This window comes from Staurois parvus, unplaced genomic scaffold (assembly GCF_062004578.1).
Source record: "Staurois parvus isolate SC_StPar_1 unplaced genomic scaffold, SC_StPar_1.0 ptg000903l, whole genome shotgun sequence".
Classification (NCBI taxonomy): Eukaryota; Metazoa; Chordata; class Amphibia; order Anura; family Ranidae; genus Staurois; species Staurois parvus.
The window spans coordinates 3,567,904-3,587,224 of record NW_028318699.1 but is presented as its reverse complement, the minus strand read 5'-3'; the positions used below and the strand labels follow the sequence as shown (position 1 = coordinate 3,587,224).

The 19,321-nt window shown below is 42.7% G+C and overlaps 1 protein-coding gene across 4 annotated transcripts in view; it reads left to right on the top strand.

The window, feature by feature from the left end:
• Positions 1 to 19,034, top strand: part of THNSL2 (threonine synthase like 2) — a 53,332-nt gene extending 34,298 nt beyond the window's left edge. For 3 of the 4 annotated variants that reach the window (XM_089656417.1, XM_089656419.1, XM_089656418.1), the window contains 3 exons: positions 4,774 to 4,899; positions 13,127 to 13,278; positions 17,806 to 19,034. In XM_089656417.1, the coding sequence (XP_089512543.1) occupies positions 4,774 to 4,899; positions 13,127 to 13,278; positions 17,806 to 18,001 (474 nt within the window). In that variant the 3' untranslated portion in view covers positions 18,002 to 19,034. The remainder of the gene's footprint in view (positions 1 to 4,773; positions 4,900 to 13,126; positions 13,279 to 17,805) is intronic. The other variant, XM_089656421.1, reaches the window with a different exon arrangement.
• Positions 19,035 to 19,321: the final 287 nt, after the last annotated feature.

Here is a 19,321-nt window from a genome sequence, read left to right as displayed (position 1 = left end):
ATCAAGTTTCTAATTAATTACATCAATCACAAATTTTAAATGATATGATTATTTATTAAATTTATTAATAATTAATAATTTCGAATATCTCAAAGGTTATATTCTCGCACGCCGTGGCCATAGGATTGCAAGAAGTAAGCCCTTGATATGTGATACTCTGGTTATTAATATTCAATAAATTATGAAATATGGAAAAATTTATAATATGGCAATAAACAATTTTTAACAGTAACACAGTATCTTTCTACATATATCTAACTACCCAATATTGTTATGATACACTGAGGTAATTTTATGATTCCACACAACAGAGAAAATAATTAATACAAAAATCAAATAAATATCTCACCACACCCGGAATTCAGACTAGGCAACTCTCCCGTGGATTTAGCTGGCAGTGGAACGCCTTTAGACTGATATATAGGCAAGTGATAGATTCAATAGGGGAGAATGTAGGAAGTTATAAGTTTAGAGGTTTAAAGTTTTAAGAAGTTTGAAAAGATGGAAGAGTAATTATTTCAGCAGAGATCTTCTTCAGATGTCAGGTCTTTCCATGAGGTCTTTATGAGGGTTTTTTTTTCTTAAAGCACATGGGCTTTTATATCCACTAGTCCATTGTTCTAAGATACCTTCCCACCAGGCTTCCTGATTGGCTAGTTGAGAAATGTGTGTACATAAGCTATTTCTCACCTGCCCGCCAGGTGGCGGTCATGTATCACAGAACAATGTGAGTATTTGAGATGACTCATACCTTGGGTGGAATCTTCAGGTAATTTCAGGAATAAAATATACGGCTCTATCCAGATATAGCAGTGATACCTATATTATTCTAAATAGGGACCATGGAATATAGGTGTATATTCGGTTATTCCTCCTTGAAGTACCATCCTGTTTGTTTCCTGATAAGACATGTAACTAATGCTAGTTTATAATACATCTTACTTCCCATCATCTCAATACTCAAGTTAGTGATATATAGTTCCCATTGCTGAGTATTTAGTGGTGTTTAAAGTCTATGACATCTTATTTATAATCTGTTTTTGTAGTACATTTTTGTCATGATATACAGTGAACTTTTAAACTTAAATGTCCTGAATTTCACCCCTTTGTTTCAGAATCAACATTTCCTCTGTGTAGGGAAAAAAAATTCTCTATTTGCCTGGCCCTTGTATTGGACTCATGGTAAACATCTGTTAATGCCTTCACCCTTGGTGAACAATAGTATATGGTAATAGTTTCAGAGGTCTGTTGGTTCATCACACTCTACAAGGTTTGGGTAAGCTCTCAGACAATCAGTTTGGTTCCTCTATTGTCATGTCCAGACCTTGTATATGTTTACCTGCTTATTGAAGTCTGAATAATGGTGTTTGATCACCTGTAGAACTTCAAAATAGTATTGTCTCTAGGAGGAAAGAAAAACAATCCCTTCACCCATTCTCTCCAGTTCTTTAACTAGAATTCTTGGTGGTTCAACCAAGACAAAATTAACTCTTAACATCCGGTTATGCTGATCTGTTTGCCATATAATACTATGTCTTGATAAAAGTCATATTCTTGAGACGTGATTCAAAAGCCCACAACAAGTTCTGCATGGCACCGGTGATCTGCTGGTGCAATGCTTTCCAGGCTCACAGAACAAAAAATAGTAAATGCACATTTTTATTACCTGCAAAAAAATGTGCATTTATTATTTTTTGTTAGAGGTGATTGCAGCTGTATTAGTGCATTTGCGACAGAAACAATTGAGTACTGTCCGTGATACTTTTTTTTATTTGCACTAACATACAATTTTGAGGACAAGCTTTTGGGGTATGTCCCCTTCTTCAAGGTCCAAGTAGTACCGTTATGATGGGTCTGTTATGATGGGTCCCATCATAACAGTACTGCTTGGACCTTGAAGAAGGGGACATACCCTGAAAGCTTGTCCTCAAAATTGTATGTTAGTGCAAATAAAAAAAAGTATCATGGACAGTACTCAATTGTTTATTTTTTGTTAAAAAGTGAACTTATCCTTTTAACCTGTTCCATTTTTTTTATGAGATTCGGTGGACAGCTCTATAAATATCCCCCCTTAGAACCTATATAGTGCAAATCCTAAAGTGTCTTGTGCTAATTGTAAACACACTTATATTAATTATAAAACATCCATTCATATGTGTGAACTACCAAATGTGGCTTCCACCTGTGCAAACAAATCTTATGTTTTTCACAAGATGCCACAGGTGGAAGCCTCCTGTGTTCACTAAGCAGCACGGCAACCACTTGGCATGGGATCCAGGAGCTAGCAGCAATCACTGTAGTAGTGGTGCCTACTACAGTGATTTCCGGCTTCCAGGAGGATTTTCCAGAAATGGCACATACATACTTACGCAGGGCCCTCTGATTCCTCCTGTATTCATTTGTATTGTAATTGTACTGTCTGCCCTTATGTTGTGAAGCGCAGCGTAAACTATTGGCGCTGTATAAATCCGGTATTATAATAATAATAATAATCCAGTACATTAGTCCAAGCTGGATCAATGGCACTACTCAGCACATACCTTGAATTCAGCTTTAAAGATCTGTTCACTGCTGACATCTAGTGGAGAAATAGCAGAATGCAATTAATATTTTACTGCCCGTCACCCAGTACAAAATTAAAGGCACAACCACCTTTCCAGACTTTTGCTGTACACCCCATTTCATATAAGGTGGATTCCATTCTTATCAGCAGGGTATCAGCTCACAGGTCCCCTGCTGATTGTTGAAGGGGACCTGGACTGACCAAGCTGGGCAGATGACACATTGATAATAACAGAAAATCACCAGCACCAAAAAATACTGTGAAATAGTTCTTAACCTCCCTGGAGGTATTCCCAAGTGTAGCTCGGGGTAAAGTTTCAGCACCACATGTGGTAACCCCGAGCTACACTCGGGAATACAATGCAGCGTTGCTCCGGGATCCCTCAATCACTTACCTTGTGCTGCACTCCCGCGATGTCCCCCTTGCAGCGTCCCCGGCCATCTCCTCCGGCCAATGCCGGCATCTGTCTTCCGGATTTCGTTCCCTGCGACGTTGGGACTTACGGGGACGTAACCGACAGGAAATGTAAACATTTTAAAAAGTGACATTCACTAAATACACTAAATTCACATAGTAAAACATTACTGTACCAAACCATTTCACATACATTTTGTCCCGAGTGCTTTGTCCTTTGCCCTGCCTGCATTTTTACTGTTCTTTCTGCCTGGAAACTGAGAAACATCCATGGCGTCCAAAAAGTGTCCCTTTAGGTCAAAAGCGGTTTTAGACCAGCTAGAGAACAGCGATAGTAAATTAGAACCACTTGCAGAATTGAGTGATAATGATTCATGGGGGAAATTCGTCATCTGACACTGAAAACGATTCTGCGACTGAGCTCAGTGATGTGCGAACTTGGCGCTTTATTTCAAATGTCAGTGTTTTTGGTTTGATTACATTATTGAATTAAATTTATTATTTTTTATGATTATTTATTAAATTATAATTTATGATTTCGTGGTTCAAATTTTAACATACCCGGGACGTTTTCTAGACTCTTGTTCAGACAGATTTCAGTGAGTTATTAAGAGAATTACAGGCCTACAATAAAAAAATGACATATTTCCATGCAAAAAAATGTACCGCTTTGAGCACAGAAATACTGACATAATCAGACCTCATAGGGAGGCTACTATGTAAAATGTTGCTGCTCCTTAGTGATATCATTAATAAAAAAAAAAAATAATAAATTAAAAAATAAATAAATAAATAAATAAATAAATAAATATATATATATATATAAAACAGCACAAACAAATATTAGATATACATATATATCAACTCACAAAAACTCAATTAGTGCAGAAAAAAAATATTTGTGCAGAAAATTTTTTTTGTTGAGATGGTCCCAAATATATTAGATAGGATATAATAAATAGGATAAAGTCCTTATTCCAAGACCCTTGACCAGTGATCTTTGCTCGCCCTGGAGGTTGGAGGCTGATTACAATTACAATGTGTATCTCTGAGGCATTGAGTGAAAGGCAATAGTCTTACCTACAACTGGGAATTTCTGCCTAAACCTTGAGATTGGAGGCTGATCCGAGGAGGATCTTGGATTCATGAGTCCATAAAATTTATGGCATTGCATTCACCTATATCTGGGGAGTGCGGTGTGTGATAATACCACAAATGGGTGTGAATTCTGGTCAAGGGCCTTGGAACAAGGATTTTATCCTATTATATCCTATCTAATATATTTGGAGTGGGACTATCTCAACAAAAAACATTTTTCTGCACAAATATTTTTTCTGCACTAGATGACACATCCATGTCCACTCACTATCTGCAGAGAGACCACTCAGTTTCTGCAGAGCAGACACAGAGAGAACCTACTCTGCTCTATGGGCAACTGGTAGTTAATAGACTCCACTGTCCTTTATACACCCCACTTCCCTCCGATCCGCTCTGCCTAAATGGAAGAGGATAGATTCCCTTCTGACCCGATCGGACCAGGAGGTAGGCGGATGTAAATGGACACAAGTCCATTTTTACCCCCACTGTCCATAGGTATACATGGACCTTCTGAAGAGGTGCCAGGTCTGCCGGAAAAACTGACAGTTAGACCTGATTTGATTGCCCGTGTGAAAGGGGCCTAAGTCTTGCTGCTAGAACTGTGATTAATCTGGGAACAGAAGACGCCAATCACTTATTGACTGACACTGTTCTTGGTCCACTAAAAAGTACATCAATTCATGTTTTATCTTTTATAGGAGCCTTACAACATGGAAAGGATATTGTGGCTAGTTGCTGATGGGGACTGTGGAAAAATTAAAGCCATGATGGAAGAATTCAATGCTAAAAAACAGCTCCGATTACCAGCAGACCTTCACCAAAAGGTAGATTATAGGCATTATAATTAAACATTTGTTATTTAGTTGCTTCTGTTTTACATATTGGGGTGGATTTACTAAAGGCTAATAGATTGTACGCTTTGCAATTGCATTTGCTCCAGAGCTTAGTAAGTTAAGTGAAGTTTCACTTTGCAAAGAATACCCAATCATATGCAAGGAAAATAAAAAACAGCATTTTTGCTTGCACATGATTGGATGATGGAAGTCAGCAGAGCTTCCCCTCATTCACTAAGCTCTGGAGCAACTGCACTTGTAAAATGCAGTCTATTTGTCTTTAGTAAATCCACTTCACTGGGTTGCCAACATTTTGGTTTTTACATGGTTTTGACTTCCAGGCCTCATACACATTGGGCGTGTGCTGCTGTTTTTGGTGGTTTTTTTTACAGCCAGTAAACTCCCCAGCATGTTATCCTATGACAATTTTCCTATGTGACACATTGGGGTTGATTTACTAAAGGCAAATAGACTGTGCACTCTGTAAGTGCAGTTGCTCCAGAGCTTAGGAAATGAGGCAAAGCTTCCCTTTGCCAAGAATACCCAATTAGGCTGGCCATACATTATACAATTTTCTGTCCAATTTCTGCCCAATTCCCTTTAGATTTACCTTCAACTATGTAGCTCAAGAGCCTACCTAAGGCTGGCCATACATTATACAATTTTCTTGAGATTTTTACTTTAGATTTACCAAAAACCATATAATATGAGGTCAAACCTAAACAACACTTTCAATTGTATTCAATTAGGCAGGCCCATGCGCTACATAGTTGAAGGTAAATCTAAAGGAAATTGGGCAGAAAATGGACAGAAAATTGTATAGTGTTGTTAGTTTTGACCTCCTATTATATGGTTTTTTGTAAATCAAAAACCTTAAGAAAATTGTATAATGTATGGCCAGCCTTGCAAAGAAACTAAAAAAACAGCTTTTTTGCTTGCACATGCTTGGATGATGGAAGTCAGCTGAGCTGCTGCTCATTTCCTAAGCTCTGGAGCAACTGCACTTACAGAGTGCACAGTCTATTTGCCTTTAGTAAATCAACCCCATAGGCTTTACTCAGCGTTTTTTGGCAGGGGAATTTTCTGGCTGGAAAAATCCAGAACTAGTGGGTTTCAAGAGGAGTTTTTTAGTTGTAAAAATGCTCTAACGCCGGTAAATGCAGTAAAACGCAGCAAACTGGTGTTTTTGAGCCAACATTTTTTATGTGTAAAAAACGTGTCTAAACGCGACAAAACAACACTAATGTAAAGAACGTGGAAAAACGTGCATTTTTATGGCGACTTTATACGTGTCAGAGGAAAATCCCAGATGGACTGTTTTGTTGGTAGTCAGTAGTGGCTGAGCTGTGAGCACCCCGAGTCCAAGTGTAGATAGTGTACCCTCCCAGTCGCCAGACAAAATTAAACGCTCACCTTCGGGGTATGACAAAAAAGGGTCAAAAATCGCATTTCCCCTTTGGGGCACGTAAGCACTGAAAGCTCCAATCAGTCTCGAACTGTATGGTATCAATCAAACTACATATGGAAAGAGGCAAAAGCAGAAGGATAGTGCTCTCCGTATAATATACTTTTATTAAAATATAAAAGACACACTTACAAAGGAGGCACTGTTGGCAAAACGTGCATAACCGAGTGCTCTAGATCACAGTGCATAGATGCAAGATAGCCGCGGGTGAATTCATAGGCGTGGCTCCTCCCCCGTACGCATTACGTCCTAAGACCGGACTTCATCAGCGGGAACAGAGCCAATCAGCACTGTCCAGGCAGAGGGTCAGGGGTTATGCAGCCTCATAGGACAGTCATTGCAGAACGAAAACTCCTCCAATAAGCTTTAACTAGTGCTCTGATAGAAGTCACATGACTGCTATATACTGCTGATGAGAAAAGGTATTTATCAGTTTATCTTTACTAAAATAATTGCATTTCCATGTTGTGTGTACTGTGGGAGACCGGATATAGTGAATGCAGGGTGCGGGGAGACCAGATATAGTGAATGCAGGGTGCGGGGAGACCAGATATAGTGAGTGCAGGGTCCGGGGAGACCAGATATAGTAAATGCATGGTCTGGGGAGACCAGATATAGTGAATGCAGGGTCTGGGGAGACCAGATATAGTGAATACAGGGTCCTCGGAGACCAGATATAGTGAGTGCAGGGTCCGGGGAGACCAGATATAGTGAATGCATGGTCCGGGGAGACCAGATATAGTGAATGCAGGGTCCGGGGAGACCAGATATAGTGAATACAGGGTCCTCGGAGACCAGATATAGTGAATGCAGGGTCTGGGGAGACCAGATATAGTGAATGCGGGGTGCGGGGAGACCAGATATAGTGAATGCAGGGTGCGGGGAGACCAGATATAGTGAGTGCAGGGTCTGGGGAGACCAGATATAGTGAGTGCAGGGTCCGGGGAGACCAGATATAGTGAGTGCAGGGTCCGGGGAGACCAGATATAGTGAACGCAGGGTCTGGGGAGACCAGATATAGTGAATACAGGGTCCTCGGAGACCAGATATAGTGAATGCAGGGTCTGGGGAGACCAGATATAGTGAATGCGGGGTCCGGGGAGACCAGATATAGTGAACGCAGGGTCCGGGGAGACCAGATATAGTGAACGCAGGGTCTGGGGAGACCAGATATAGTGAACGCAGGGTCCGGGGAGACCAGATATAGTGAACGCAGGGTCTGGGGAGACCAGATATAGTGAACGCAGGGTCTGGGGAGACCAGATATAGTGAACGCAGGGTCCGGGGAGACCAGATATAGTGAATGCAGAGTCCGGGGGGGCCAGATATAGTGAACGCAGGGTACGGGGAGACCAGATATAGTGAACGCAGGGTCCGGGGAGACCAGATATAGTGAATGCAGGGTCCAGGGGAGACCATATATAGTGGATGCAGGGTCCGGGGTTTACTAACACTTTAACTATATTACTGAAAAAAGAACCTTGTTTACTCTTAGTTTCTATATTCACTTCAGCTCTGGAAGGTGTTACGCCCTTCATGACCAGGCCATTTTTGCCATTCAGAACTGTGCTACTTTAATTGGTAATTGTGTGGTCATGCAACGCTGCACCCAAAATAAATTTATATAATTTTTTTTCACACAAATAGAACTTTCTTTTGATGGTATTTGATCACCACTGGCGTTTTTTCATTTTATGTGATATAAATGAAAAAAGACCGAAAATTTAAAAAAAAAATTTTTTTTTACTTTCTGATATAAAGCTTATCCAATAAAATAAAAAAAAAAAAATCTAATTTCTTTATAAATTTTTGCCAAAATGTATGCGTGAAAGTTATAATGCCTACAAACTATGGTACATATACTGGAATTTTTTTTTAAATTCTACTAAAACTGGCAATCAGAGACTTATAACGGGGGACTGGGATAGCGCGGCGGGCATTTTGACACTAACTGATGCTGGTGGGAACTGACTGTCACTGACATCACCAGTCACATTAATACAGTGATTAGTGATAATACTATACACTCCTTTATATTGTAAGCTCCATGAGCCGGGCCTTCCTATTCCTTCTGTATTGAACTGCATTGTAAATGTACTGTCTCCCTTTATATTGTAAAGCGCTGTGTAAACTGTTGGCACTATATAAATCCTGTATAATAATAATGATACTATACACTGTCACTGTATTAATGACACTGGCTGGGAAGGGGTTAACATCTAGGGTGATCAAGGGGTTAAATGTGTGCCTAATGATGTGCAATGTGTATAAAGTGGCTACTTTTGCTATATTTCTCTCAGTTTCTCATCCCTGCCAAAAACTGACACATTGCACCCTTTGCACAGAGCTCTGTGTTGTTTTCCAACACAGAGCTCTGGGCAGTGATTGTACACAGTTGATCAGCAGGTGATAGGCTCTCGCTGTGTACAATCACAGTGCTTGCTGGGCAGGAGCACGTTTGTGCGTGCCCTAAACCCAGAAGTAGGCAATGACATACAGGTATGTCACTTTGCCCACAGTGGCCGCCGTCCACAGTACATTACAAGCAGGAGGAACTGGGTATATCATTCACCTGGTGGGTTCCTACTAAATGTATCTAAAGCCCAAACTTTGTTTTTGTAGAATGGTTAGATCCCCTCAAGTGTTTTTTTTTGTTAGTCCCACTGGGGAGATTCACTCTCTCTATTTGTCCTGGTGACCACTATTGTCAGGAAAAGTCTGCCCATAGTACAGGTGAAGATTTCTGGCGCACAAATATGCACATGCACTAAACAATGACGAGCCGGGCAGATGTGAAGGTACTTCGGCATAGGCGTGCGCACTTCCACATCCAGGCGCGTGTCTGTCACTAATGCTGGCGCCAAAAGGACTATTTAAACTGGCTCCAGTAATGTCTCATTGCCGTTTGGTCTTAATCCCTGCTTGTGTTTCCTGATTCTTGTGCTTGACTCCTGATACTGAACCAGCTTGTTCCTGACCTTTGCTTGTCTGCTACCTGCCCTGACCCACGGCTTTTCTTGGGTTACCCTTCTGTCTCCTATTGCTGCCTGATTGATACTGTGCTGCTGATCTGGCCCATGACCCGACTACGTTTCCTCCTGCCGTCTATGCCCGATCTGCCCGACTGCTACCAACCCGACCCTGCATCCTCCACCATGCTCCCCAGTGATCCATCCAGGGGCGGACTGACCATTTGGAAACTCGGGCACTGCCCGAGGGCCCAGGGTCAGTAGGGGGCCCCATGAGATGCCCCTGGTACCTTTTTTCATAGACTTTTTTGAGTTTGGGCAAGGACACAGGGGCCCCATGATCCCCTATTGCCCGGGGGCCCTATGAGTTGTCAGTCAGCCCCTGGATCCATCCATCCAGAATACTGCTGTCTGCTTTCTGCCTGCCCTGCGGCTTCATCTGCCTACCGTCTACTTCTGGAACATCACCTACTAGACTGATCACAGGCACTCATACCCCGCCGTGCTCCTGTGGCCGCTGTCCCACTATCAGTAGCCCTTGAGCCGGAGTTGTGCGGGAGGCCTGCCTCTTCACGTCAGGCTCACAATCCAGGTACGTGACAGCTATCACCAGGACAGAGAGCAAGGCTCTGTGCACACTTATGCAGTTTGCTTTTCGCAGTTTGTTTTGCGTTTTTCTACGTGCATTTTTCTATGCGCGTTTTTGATGCATTTTTACCATGTTTTGAGTTTTTTGTTTAGCTCTTCTTCTTTTTTTGGATTTTTTTTTGTTGCTGGGCATAATAAAAATGCAAAACGAGGCAAAGACGCACTACCATGCATTTCAGCAGCTTCTCCATTGAACTCCATTGAATGTGTGCCCTAGGAAACCATGTTAAATGGACTGTAGTGCATTTTTGCAAAAAGCACTAAAAAACGCATTGGTGTGAACGGAGCCTATGGGAAATCTAAAATTCTGAGTTGTCATCTGAAGAAAAACAGAGGGTAGGTGTTCCATAGGAGACAACTGTTTGGGTTTTTCCCAGTTTGGAGATAAATCCTTTCACTTGTTGTTGTTTCTATGGTACAGGAATTAACAAGAATTCTCCCCAATGGAACACAGGTGACAGAAAAGCTGTGAAGGTCTTTAACTCCTTTTTTTGCCAAAAAAGGCATTGGCATTAGGAGGGGCAGAGACGTGACTACAGTACTGGGGCCTTCCGCAATCTGCCGGCAGCACAGCAGATTTGTACTTTTTGGACATCTAAATTATCTTGTTTTTTACCACACTGAAGAGATCCTGCATGAATGGAGGTCTGCACCCCAGGCTAGGGCATGTTTACTGATATAAGCCTGGCAAGGGTCTCATGTCTGGATTTGGGCTTTAAAACCCAACTCTGAGAAGTGTAAAATCCTCCCATACTCTGGAGATGTGCCTGCACTGCAAGTGTTCATTGCTTGTCTAGTTTTAGGGGGCATTGAAAAGAAGATTTACTTACCCAATCCTCCACTCCTCTATGCTGCTAGACTGATTCCTGCAGCATCTTCTCCCCCATGCTGCAGAAGTTTAAGGTCCTGACGTCATCAAGGTCTATTGCCTTGCAATGGACGTGATGATGCCAAGGGATGGTCCCCTGCCGAAGCATGGTGGAGTACCATCTACCAGGGGAGTGGAAGATCAGGAGACTTGCTTTTACTCTCCCCTAGACTAAAGGGAGAGTCCACACTGTGTGCGTTGGCTGCGGGTGCGGGAATTTCTACTGTTCCCACACCCGCGACCACCCGCAGCTCTTACAAGATGTGCAGGGCTGTCTTCATTCTAAATGGAGCCTTCACGCATCTCAGCCCACAGCGCATTTGCTGGTGTGGGAACCGTGGGAAAATCTCATGGTCAAAAAGAGTATTATTATTATACAGGATTTATATAGCGCCAAAAGTTTGCTCAGCGCTTTACATTATAGTGGGAGACAATACAGCAACAATACAATTCAATACAAGAGGGATTTGAGGGCCCTGCTCCTTGAAGCTTACAATCTAGGAGGGAGGGGTGAGTGGTACAGTAGGTAGTCACTGTGGGGGATGGAGTGGTTGGAAGAGTAGAGGATACCAGAATTAGCAGATAGGCTTCCCTGAAGAGATAGGTTTTCAGTGATCGCTTAAAGGCAAGTAGAGTAGGTGATAGTCTGATAGATTGGGGTAGGGAGTTCCAGAGGATGGGTGACACCCTGGAGAAGTCTTGGAGATGAGCATGGGAGGAGGAGATAAGGGAGCTAGAGAGTAAGAGGTCTTGCGAGGAGTGGAGAGTATGGTTTGGGTGATATACGTATAGAGATAAGATCGGTTATGTAAATTGGGGCAGTGTTGTGGATGGCTTTATATGTCATTGTCAGAGTTTTGAATTTTATACGTTGGGCAACTGGGAGCCAGTGGAGGGATTGGCAGAGAGGGGTAACGGATACAGAACAGTTAGTGAGCTGGATAAGTCTGGCAGCAGCGTTCATGATAGACTGGAGGGGGGATAGCCTGCGATGAGGTCGGCCAATGAGGAGGGAGTTACAGTAGTCAAGGCGTGATATTACAAGGGAGTGAATAAGTTGCTTAGTGGTTTCTGGGGTTAGGAACGGTCGTATCTTGGAGATGTTGCGGAAGTGAAGTCTACATGATTTTGTCAGCAATTGGATCTGGGGCTGGAAGGACAGATGGGAGTCTAGGATTACACCTAGTACCCTGGTGTGAGGGGATGGACTGAGGATGGTGCTAGCGTTATTTATGGTGAAGTCAGGGGAGGGGGCACGGGCTGGGGGGAATACTAAGAGCTCCGTTTTGGAAAGGTTGAGTTTGAGGAAGTGGAGTGACATCCAAGCCGATATGTCGCTTAGTAAGCTAGCGATGCGGGTGGACACTGAAGGGGTGAGGTGAGGAGTAGAAAGATAGATTTGCGTGTCATCAGCATAGAGATGGTAATTGAAGCCATGGGAGTTTATCAAGTGACCAAGGGAGGAGGTGTAGATGGAGAAGAGAAGGGGTCCAAGGACAGAACCTTGGGGGATCCCTACAGAGAGAGGGAATGAGGGGGAGGTGGCAGCGTTATAGGTAACACTGAAGAAGCACTGCGATAGATAGGAGGAGAACCAGGAGAGAGCAGAGTCGTTGAGGCCAAAAAGATCATACAATTTCCCCACGGCTGCATTTTTAAAAAGGTGCATGCACTTTTTTCTGTGCAGAAAATGCAGGCATAGCAACCTATTCTCTGGTGAAGAAGGGACCCCCCCTTCGAAATGTGTCATTCTGAGAATTTCCCCCTCAGATGGGATCCGCATGTGTCTCCTTATCGTAGGATGCACTTTTGGATTTTATATGCCTGTTTTATTACTACATTTGTGAGTATATCTCCAAACTGAATACATTTACTAACTGTAATGCGCAAGGTTGGTGCGCTCTGTTTTTGTTCTTCAGTAGTTTGTATCAAGCTTCCCCAGCTTTGTGTTGGAGCTGCACAGCCTTTGATCGGTTTGGGACGAACTTCCATACATCTTTATAATTTTTATACTATTGATCTATCGGCCCTCCACTGGTCTGGGTCTCTGAGCGCAGGAGGTGTTGTATTTGTGTTTACCATTCAAATGTGAGCCAGGGCTAAAGGAGTAGTGAAAGCACACCCCCATTACAAGGGAGGATTTTCAGATTTTCCAAGAGTTGCGCTTCAAAGTAAAAAAAAATATTAATTTTGAAGCAAACGCTTTTGCTGAAACCAGTTGGTATATTGCTTCACTGATATTTGGTATCTTGTTCCAATTTTCCACAGCTGATGGGAATGATGATATCCTGCTCTGTTAAGGACGATGACATTCTTAGGACGATCAAACGTTGCTGGAAGGAGAACCATTACCAGCTCTGCCCCCACTCTGCGGTTGGGGTGTCTTACCATTACCAACAAACCGACAGCAACCAGAACAAGTATTTCACCTTTTTATAGCATTAACAATGGTTATTATATTAATAACACAATGTTCCAGCGCTTCGTTTAGATTTTCACTCACATAATCCGATATTTCAGACAACCAATCCGATATTTCAGACAATAAGGAGATCTTGCAGTAACTCTCTAACACTGGCCCACCTCTCCATGTGCAAGTGCCACATTACAGCTGTAGCAGAAAAAAAAAACAAAACCTGTAGAGAAAAAGAAAAACATATATTTTACATCCAGCATAACACATGGTCCTGCCAGCAAAATCATGAGAATGCTGAGTATCCCGCCCAATCTCACGAGAAGCTTCTTTTTTTTAAATAATAAAATAATTTAAAGTTTATTAATCTTAAAGTTGAAATGTTTATATTTTGTCTTCCCTGCCCTCCCCCCCATTCAAAGTGCTAATTAAAAAAAAAACTTACATTTTTATTACTTAACTTGTTTTGGACATGCTGATATTATTACTAGGTCTCTATGCAGAGCATGGCTGGTGGGAGAGGCCAGCAAGGTGCTGCATGTAGCTACCTGAAACAAATTGCAGTACCCTGCCTCAGTACCCCTCTCAAGTGCTGTCAGCCCTGATTCTGCAAGCAGTAGGATGGAGTTATGGAAATATCAAAGTGCTTTGATGGGTGGATGTCAGTCTGGAGTATGTAAATACAGTCAGGGGCAAACTGACCATATGGAAACTTGGGCACTGCCCGAGGGCCCGGGGTCAGTAGGGGGCCCCATGAGATGCCCCTGGTACCTTTTTCATAGACTTTTTTGAGTTTGGGCAAGGACACAGGGGCCCCACGATCTCCTATTGCCCGGGGGCCCCATGAATTGTCATTCCGCCCCTGAATACAGTATATACGCTATATTGCCAAAAGTATTGGGCCAGCCCTCCAAATCATTGGATTCAGGTGTTCCAATCACCTCCATGACCACAGGTGTATAAAATCAAGCATAAAAAATTGCAGCGCTAATTGGACATATATTTTAAAATCCAAAAAATGGACAGGAATTATACATAAGTCCATGTGGGATTCCCATATATAAAAACAGAAACCGGTGCATAGGAAAGAGAGTTCCAATCGAAAGAGCAAACTGTCACCTTCCACCCAATGAATTGGCCTCTTATCCGAAGGTCTGATGGCCCAAAGGGTCGGCCAGCATAAGCGGTTTAATACATCCAGCTTATACTGCAACCGGTCTTCAGTAAAAATCACTCACAGAGCAATCCAGGATACTTCTCCGAATCACATTTCAAATAGCAAACTTCCCATCTAGCAAACACACCACATGAAAAGAAGAATTGCCAGCTCACAGTGTAGTAGATTAATTAATTCAAACAATTTTATTCAAATTGCACTTACATAGCAGGCATTACCCACTTCCAGTCCGGATACTTTCACCCCCTTCCTGCCCAGGCCAATTTTCAGCTTTCAGTGCTATCACACTTTGAATGACAATTGCGCGGTCATGCAACACTGTACCCATATGAATTTTTTAGCATTTTTTTGAGACAGATAAAGCTTTATTTTGGTGGTATTTATTCACCACTGGGATTTTTATTTTTTTTGCTATGTAAATTAAAATGTCCAAAAATTTTGAAAAAAAGTTTTTCTTATAACATTTTGCAAATAAATAATATTTCATCATAAATCTTGGCCAAAATTTATTCCGTTATATTTTTAGTAAAAAAAAAATAACCCAAATTAGTTTATAACCAAAAATTATAATTTTTAAACATTTTATTTTTTTACTTTTTTTTATATTATTTTTTTTTTTACATACTGTCACCCTAGCAGTACAGTGTCACAATGGTGACACTGTACTACTTGTGGGGGTTGATGAAGATTTTTTCTTTTTTTTTTTTACACTGATTGCTTTTATACCCATAAAGGATGTAAAAGCAATCATTTCTCCTTCGCTCTGGCTGCATTCTTGCAGCCATTGAAAACTACTGTGTGAGCTGTGATTGGTCTAGCTTGTCACATGGTACAAGGCTGTTGTGAATAGCCTTGTACCATGTGATCTCTGTGATCATTCACAGATTTCACACGTAGTAAGCAATGATGTCAAAAGTGACATCTTGCTTACTACTCTGCATGTGATCACTGATTGGCCAATCAGTGATCACATGATCGGGACCTTGTACAGAGGTCCCGTCCGACAATCGGTGTTCCACTGTGTCCAGAGGACACATCGGGCATCGGATCGCGGTGCTGTGCGCTCTCAGGGAGCGTGCACAAGCAGGGTGCGGGGAGGCTGTTTATAAACGGCCACCTGACCCTGCACTGCCACCGTCCGGTTATTTATATACAACGGCCGGATGGGAGGTGGTTAAAAACAGCATGACAAAGTGACAATGTGGTATGTTTCAAGCCAACAAGATGGCCGCTGTCCCTCCAAAGTGCGATGACGCCACACGGCGTAAGCCCTGATGATGCCTTTTGATAAAGAAATGTGTAGGATGGAGTTACACCGTGTGATGTCATCTCGCTCTGGAGGGACAGCGGCCATCTTGTTGGTTTGAAACATACCACATTGTCACTTCTGTCATGCTGTTTTTAATGCCTGCTATGTAAGTGCAATTTGAATAAAATTGTTTGGATGAATTAATCTACTACACCAGTGATGGCGAACCTATGGCACGCGTGCCAGAGCTGGCACGCAGAGCCATCGCAGTGGGCACGCCAGGAAGAACGCGCTCTCCTGCACACCCCTGGGGGCGCGCACCGGGCGATCTCCGTGATCGCTGTGTCCTACAGACACAGCTGATCACGTGACGTGGTAAAAGGCCAATCACAGCGGCCTTTTACCACGTGATCAGCGGTGTCCAATGACACACTGATCACCGGGAAATGCAAATGCCGGTTCTCGGCTGCACTTTCCTCACGCTGTCAGATTGTGAGGAAAGTACTGCCGAAAACCGGCAGTTGTCAGAGCAGGGAACGGCACCGATCATCAGGGTCACTGATCATCAGTGCCCTGATGATCGGTGCCCAGCAGTGCCACACACAAGTTCCGCCCACCTGTGCCCAGCAATGCGCCCACCTGTGCCCAGCAGTGCGCCCACCTGTGCCCAGCAATGCACCCACCTGTGCCCAGCAGTGCGCCCACCTGTGCCCAGCAATGCACCCACCTGTGCCCAGCAATGCACCCACCTGTGCCCAGCAGTGCGCCCACCTGTGCCCAGCAATGCACCCACCTGTGCCCACCTGTGCCGCCCACCTGTGCCCAGAAGTGCCACCTACCTGTGCCCAGTAGTGCCACCCACCTGTGCCAACCCACCTGTGTCCACCAGTGCCACCCACCTGTACCCACAAGTGCCACCCACCAGTGCCCATCAGTGCAGCCCAGCAGTGCTGCTAGTCAGTGCCACCAGTCAGTGCCCAGCGGTTGTGCCGGTCAGTGCCCAGCAGTGCCATCAGTCAGTGCCCAGCAGTGATGTCAGTCAGTGCCACCTATCAGTGCTGTCTATCAGTACACATTATCAGTGTCGCCTATCAGTGCCACCAATCAGTGCCGCATATCAGTGCCACCTATCTGTGACACCTCATTAGTGCTGCCCATCAGTGCCACCCATCAATGATGCCCAGCAGTGCCACCAGTCAGTGCCGTCTGTCAGTGCCTCCAGTTGGTGCTATCAGTCAGTGCCGCTTATCAGTGCCCATCATTTCCTGCATATCAGTGCATCATCAGTGCCTCCTCATCAATGCTCACCAGTGCCGCCTCATCAGTGCTACCTATCTGTGCCGCCTCATCAATGCCCATCAGTGCTGCCTATCAGTGCAGCCTCACCAACGCACATCAAAGAAAAAATATTACCTGTTTGCAAAATTTTAGAATAGAAGCAAAGGAAACCTTTTATGTTTTTAATTTTTTGCTCTTTTTTCATTTATAGTGCAAAAAATAAAACACCCAGTGGTGATTAAATACCACCAAAAAAAAGCTCTATTTGTGTGAAAAAATTATAAAAATTGTATATGGTTACAGTGTTGCATGACCGCACAATTGTCATTGTTAAGTGCAACAGCACTGAAAGCTGAAAATTGTCCTGGGCAGGAAGGGGGTAGAAGTGCCCGGTAGGCAAGTGATTAATTCCAGTGTTGGCACTTTGAAATAAAAAAGTTGGTTTTGTGTTGCAGTTTGGGCACTCGGGCTCAAAAAGGTTCGCCATCACTGTACTACACTGTGAGCTGGCAATTCTTTTATATGGTGTTGTGGTTGACTTATAGGAAGTTTGCTATTTGAAATGAGATTCTAATCTTTACTTTAACGAATCGATACGAAACACGTTTTTTTGTTTTGCACATGTCTAGAAACCATTGTGCTACTTCTGTGTGACATAAAAAAAAATGGAACTACCACCATTTTATTCTGTAGGGTCCCAGCTTTCAGAAAAGAGATCATGTTTATGTGGTTTTAAGTAATCTTCAGGTCTGTGTGCAAAAACAAAAATGCAAAAACAACCTTGGCTGTGAAAGGGTTAAAGGCCTTTTATTTTTCTTTTCCATCAACAGGCCCCGATGTTGCCTGGCTCCGGCTTCAGCTGCTAAATTTCCAGAAGTCATTCTAAAAGCCGATCTTACCCCTGACCCCCCGGCTGACATCCAGCAATTGTGGAATAAAAATTGCAGCTATTTGCATGTGACGAGAGAAGATGATTGGGAAGAAGTACTTAGAGAAAAAATTGAAATCATTGACAGCGAAGACTGAAAGAACTGAACGTGAACATCCATCCACAACAATGGAAGGGAAATAGAACGATCTACTGTTCTGTCATTTGTAACTGCCTATTGACCAACATCATTTCCTAGAATTACGGGGGAAAAAATGAGGGATAAATACAATGGATAATAGTTTATTTTGTGTTTGAGTTTTGTCAATTAACTTACTGTATACTTCCTACCAGGGGCAGACTGACCATTTGGAAACTTGGGCACTGCCCGAGGGCCCGGGGTCAGTAGGGGGCCCCATGAGATGCCCCTGGTACCTTTTTTATAGGCTTTTTTAGTTTCGGCACGGACACACTGGCCCCATGATCCCCTATTGCCCGGGGGCCCCATGAGTTGTCAGTCCGCCCCTGCTTCCTACATAAACAAACACATAAATAAATGTGTAGACTAGGCTCCATGCACACTAGCGTTTTTTTTATTAAGCTCTTTGAAGCTGTTATCAGCATTTTTTTCTGCTCATAGAAGCTAATAGTGTTCTCCAATGTGTTCATTCACACTACTTTAGGCTATTAGCATTTTTTGAGCTTCAGAGTCTAGGAGTTTTTTGGAACTTTTTTTAGAAACATAGGAAAGTGACAGCAGAAAAAGACCGAGTGGTCTATCGAGTCTACCCATTTTTTCGTTTTGTTTGTTTATTTTTTTGGGGGGGATGTTTTTTTTTTTTTTTTTTTTTTCTTTTAGGTGTTTTTTTTTGTTTGTTTTTTTTTTTGTTAACTTTTTTTTATAGGTCTATGCTTGTCGCAAGCATGTTTGAAGCCACTTACTGTTGACTGGCTCACTACTTCTGCTGGATGTTTATTCCAAGCATCAACCACTCTTTCAGTAAAATAGTACTTTCTGAGATTAGTTTTGAACTTTTCGCCAGTTAGTTTAACCACTTCAGTACCGGGCACTTTTACCCCCTTCCTGCCCAGGCCAATTCTTAAGTTTCAGCGCTCTCACACTTCGAATGACAATTGCGCAGTCATGCAACACTGTACCCAAAATAAAATTTTATCATTTTGTTCACACAACTAGAGTTTTCTTTTGGTGGTATTTAATCACCGCTGGGGTTTTATCTTTTGCTAAATTAACATTAATTTCTGTTATAAAAGTTTGCAAATAAATAATTGTTCTTCATAAATTTAGGCCGAGATGTATTCTGCTACATGTCTTTGGTGAAAATAACCCAAATTAGTATTTATTATTTAGTCTGTAGAAAAGTTATAGAGTTCACAAACTATGGGATATATTTGAAAATTGATCAATCCTGAAGTACTGACAGCCAATCTAATTTCTTGAGGCCCAAAAATATCAGAAC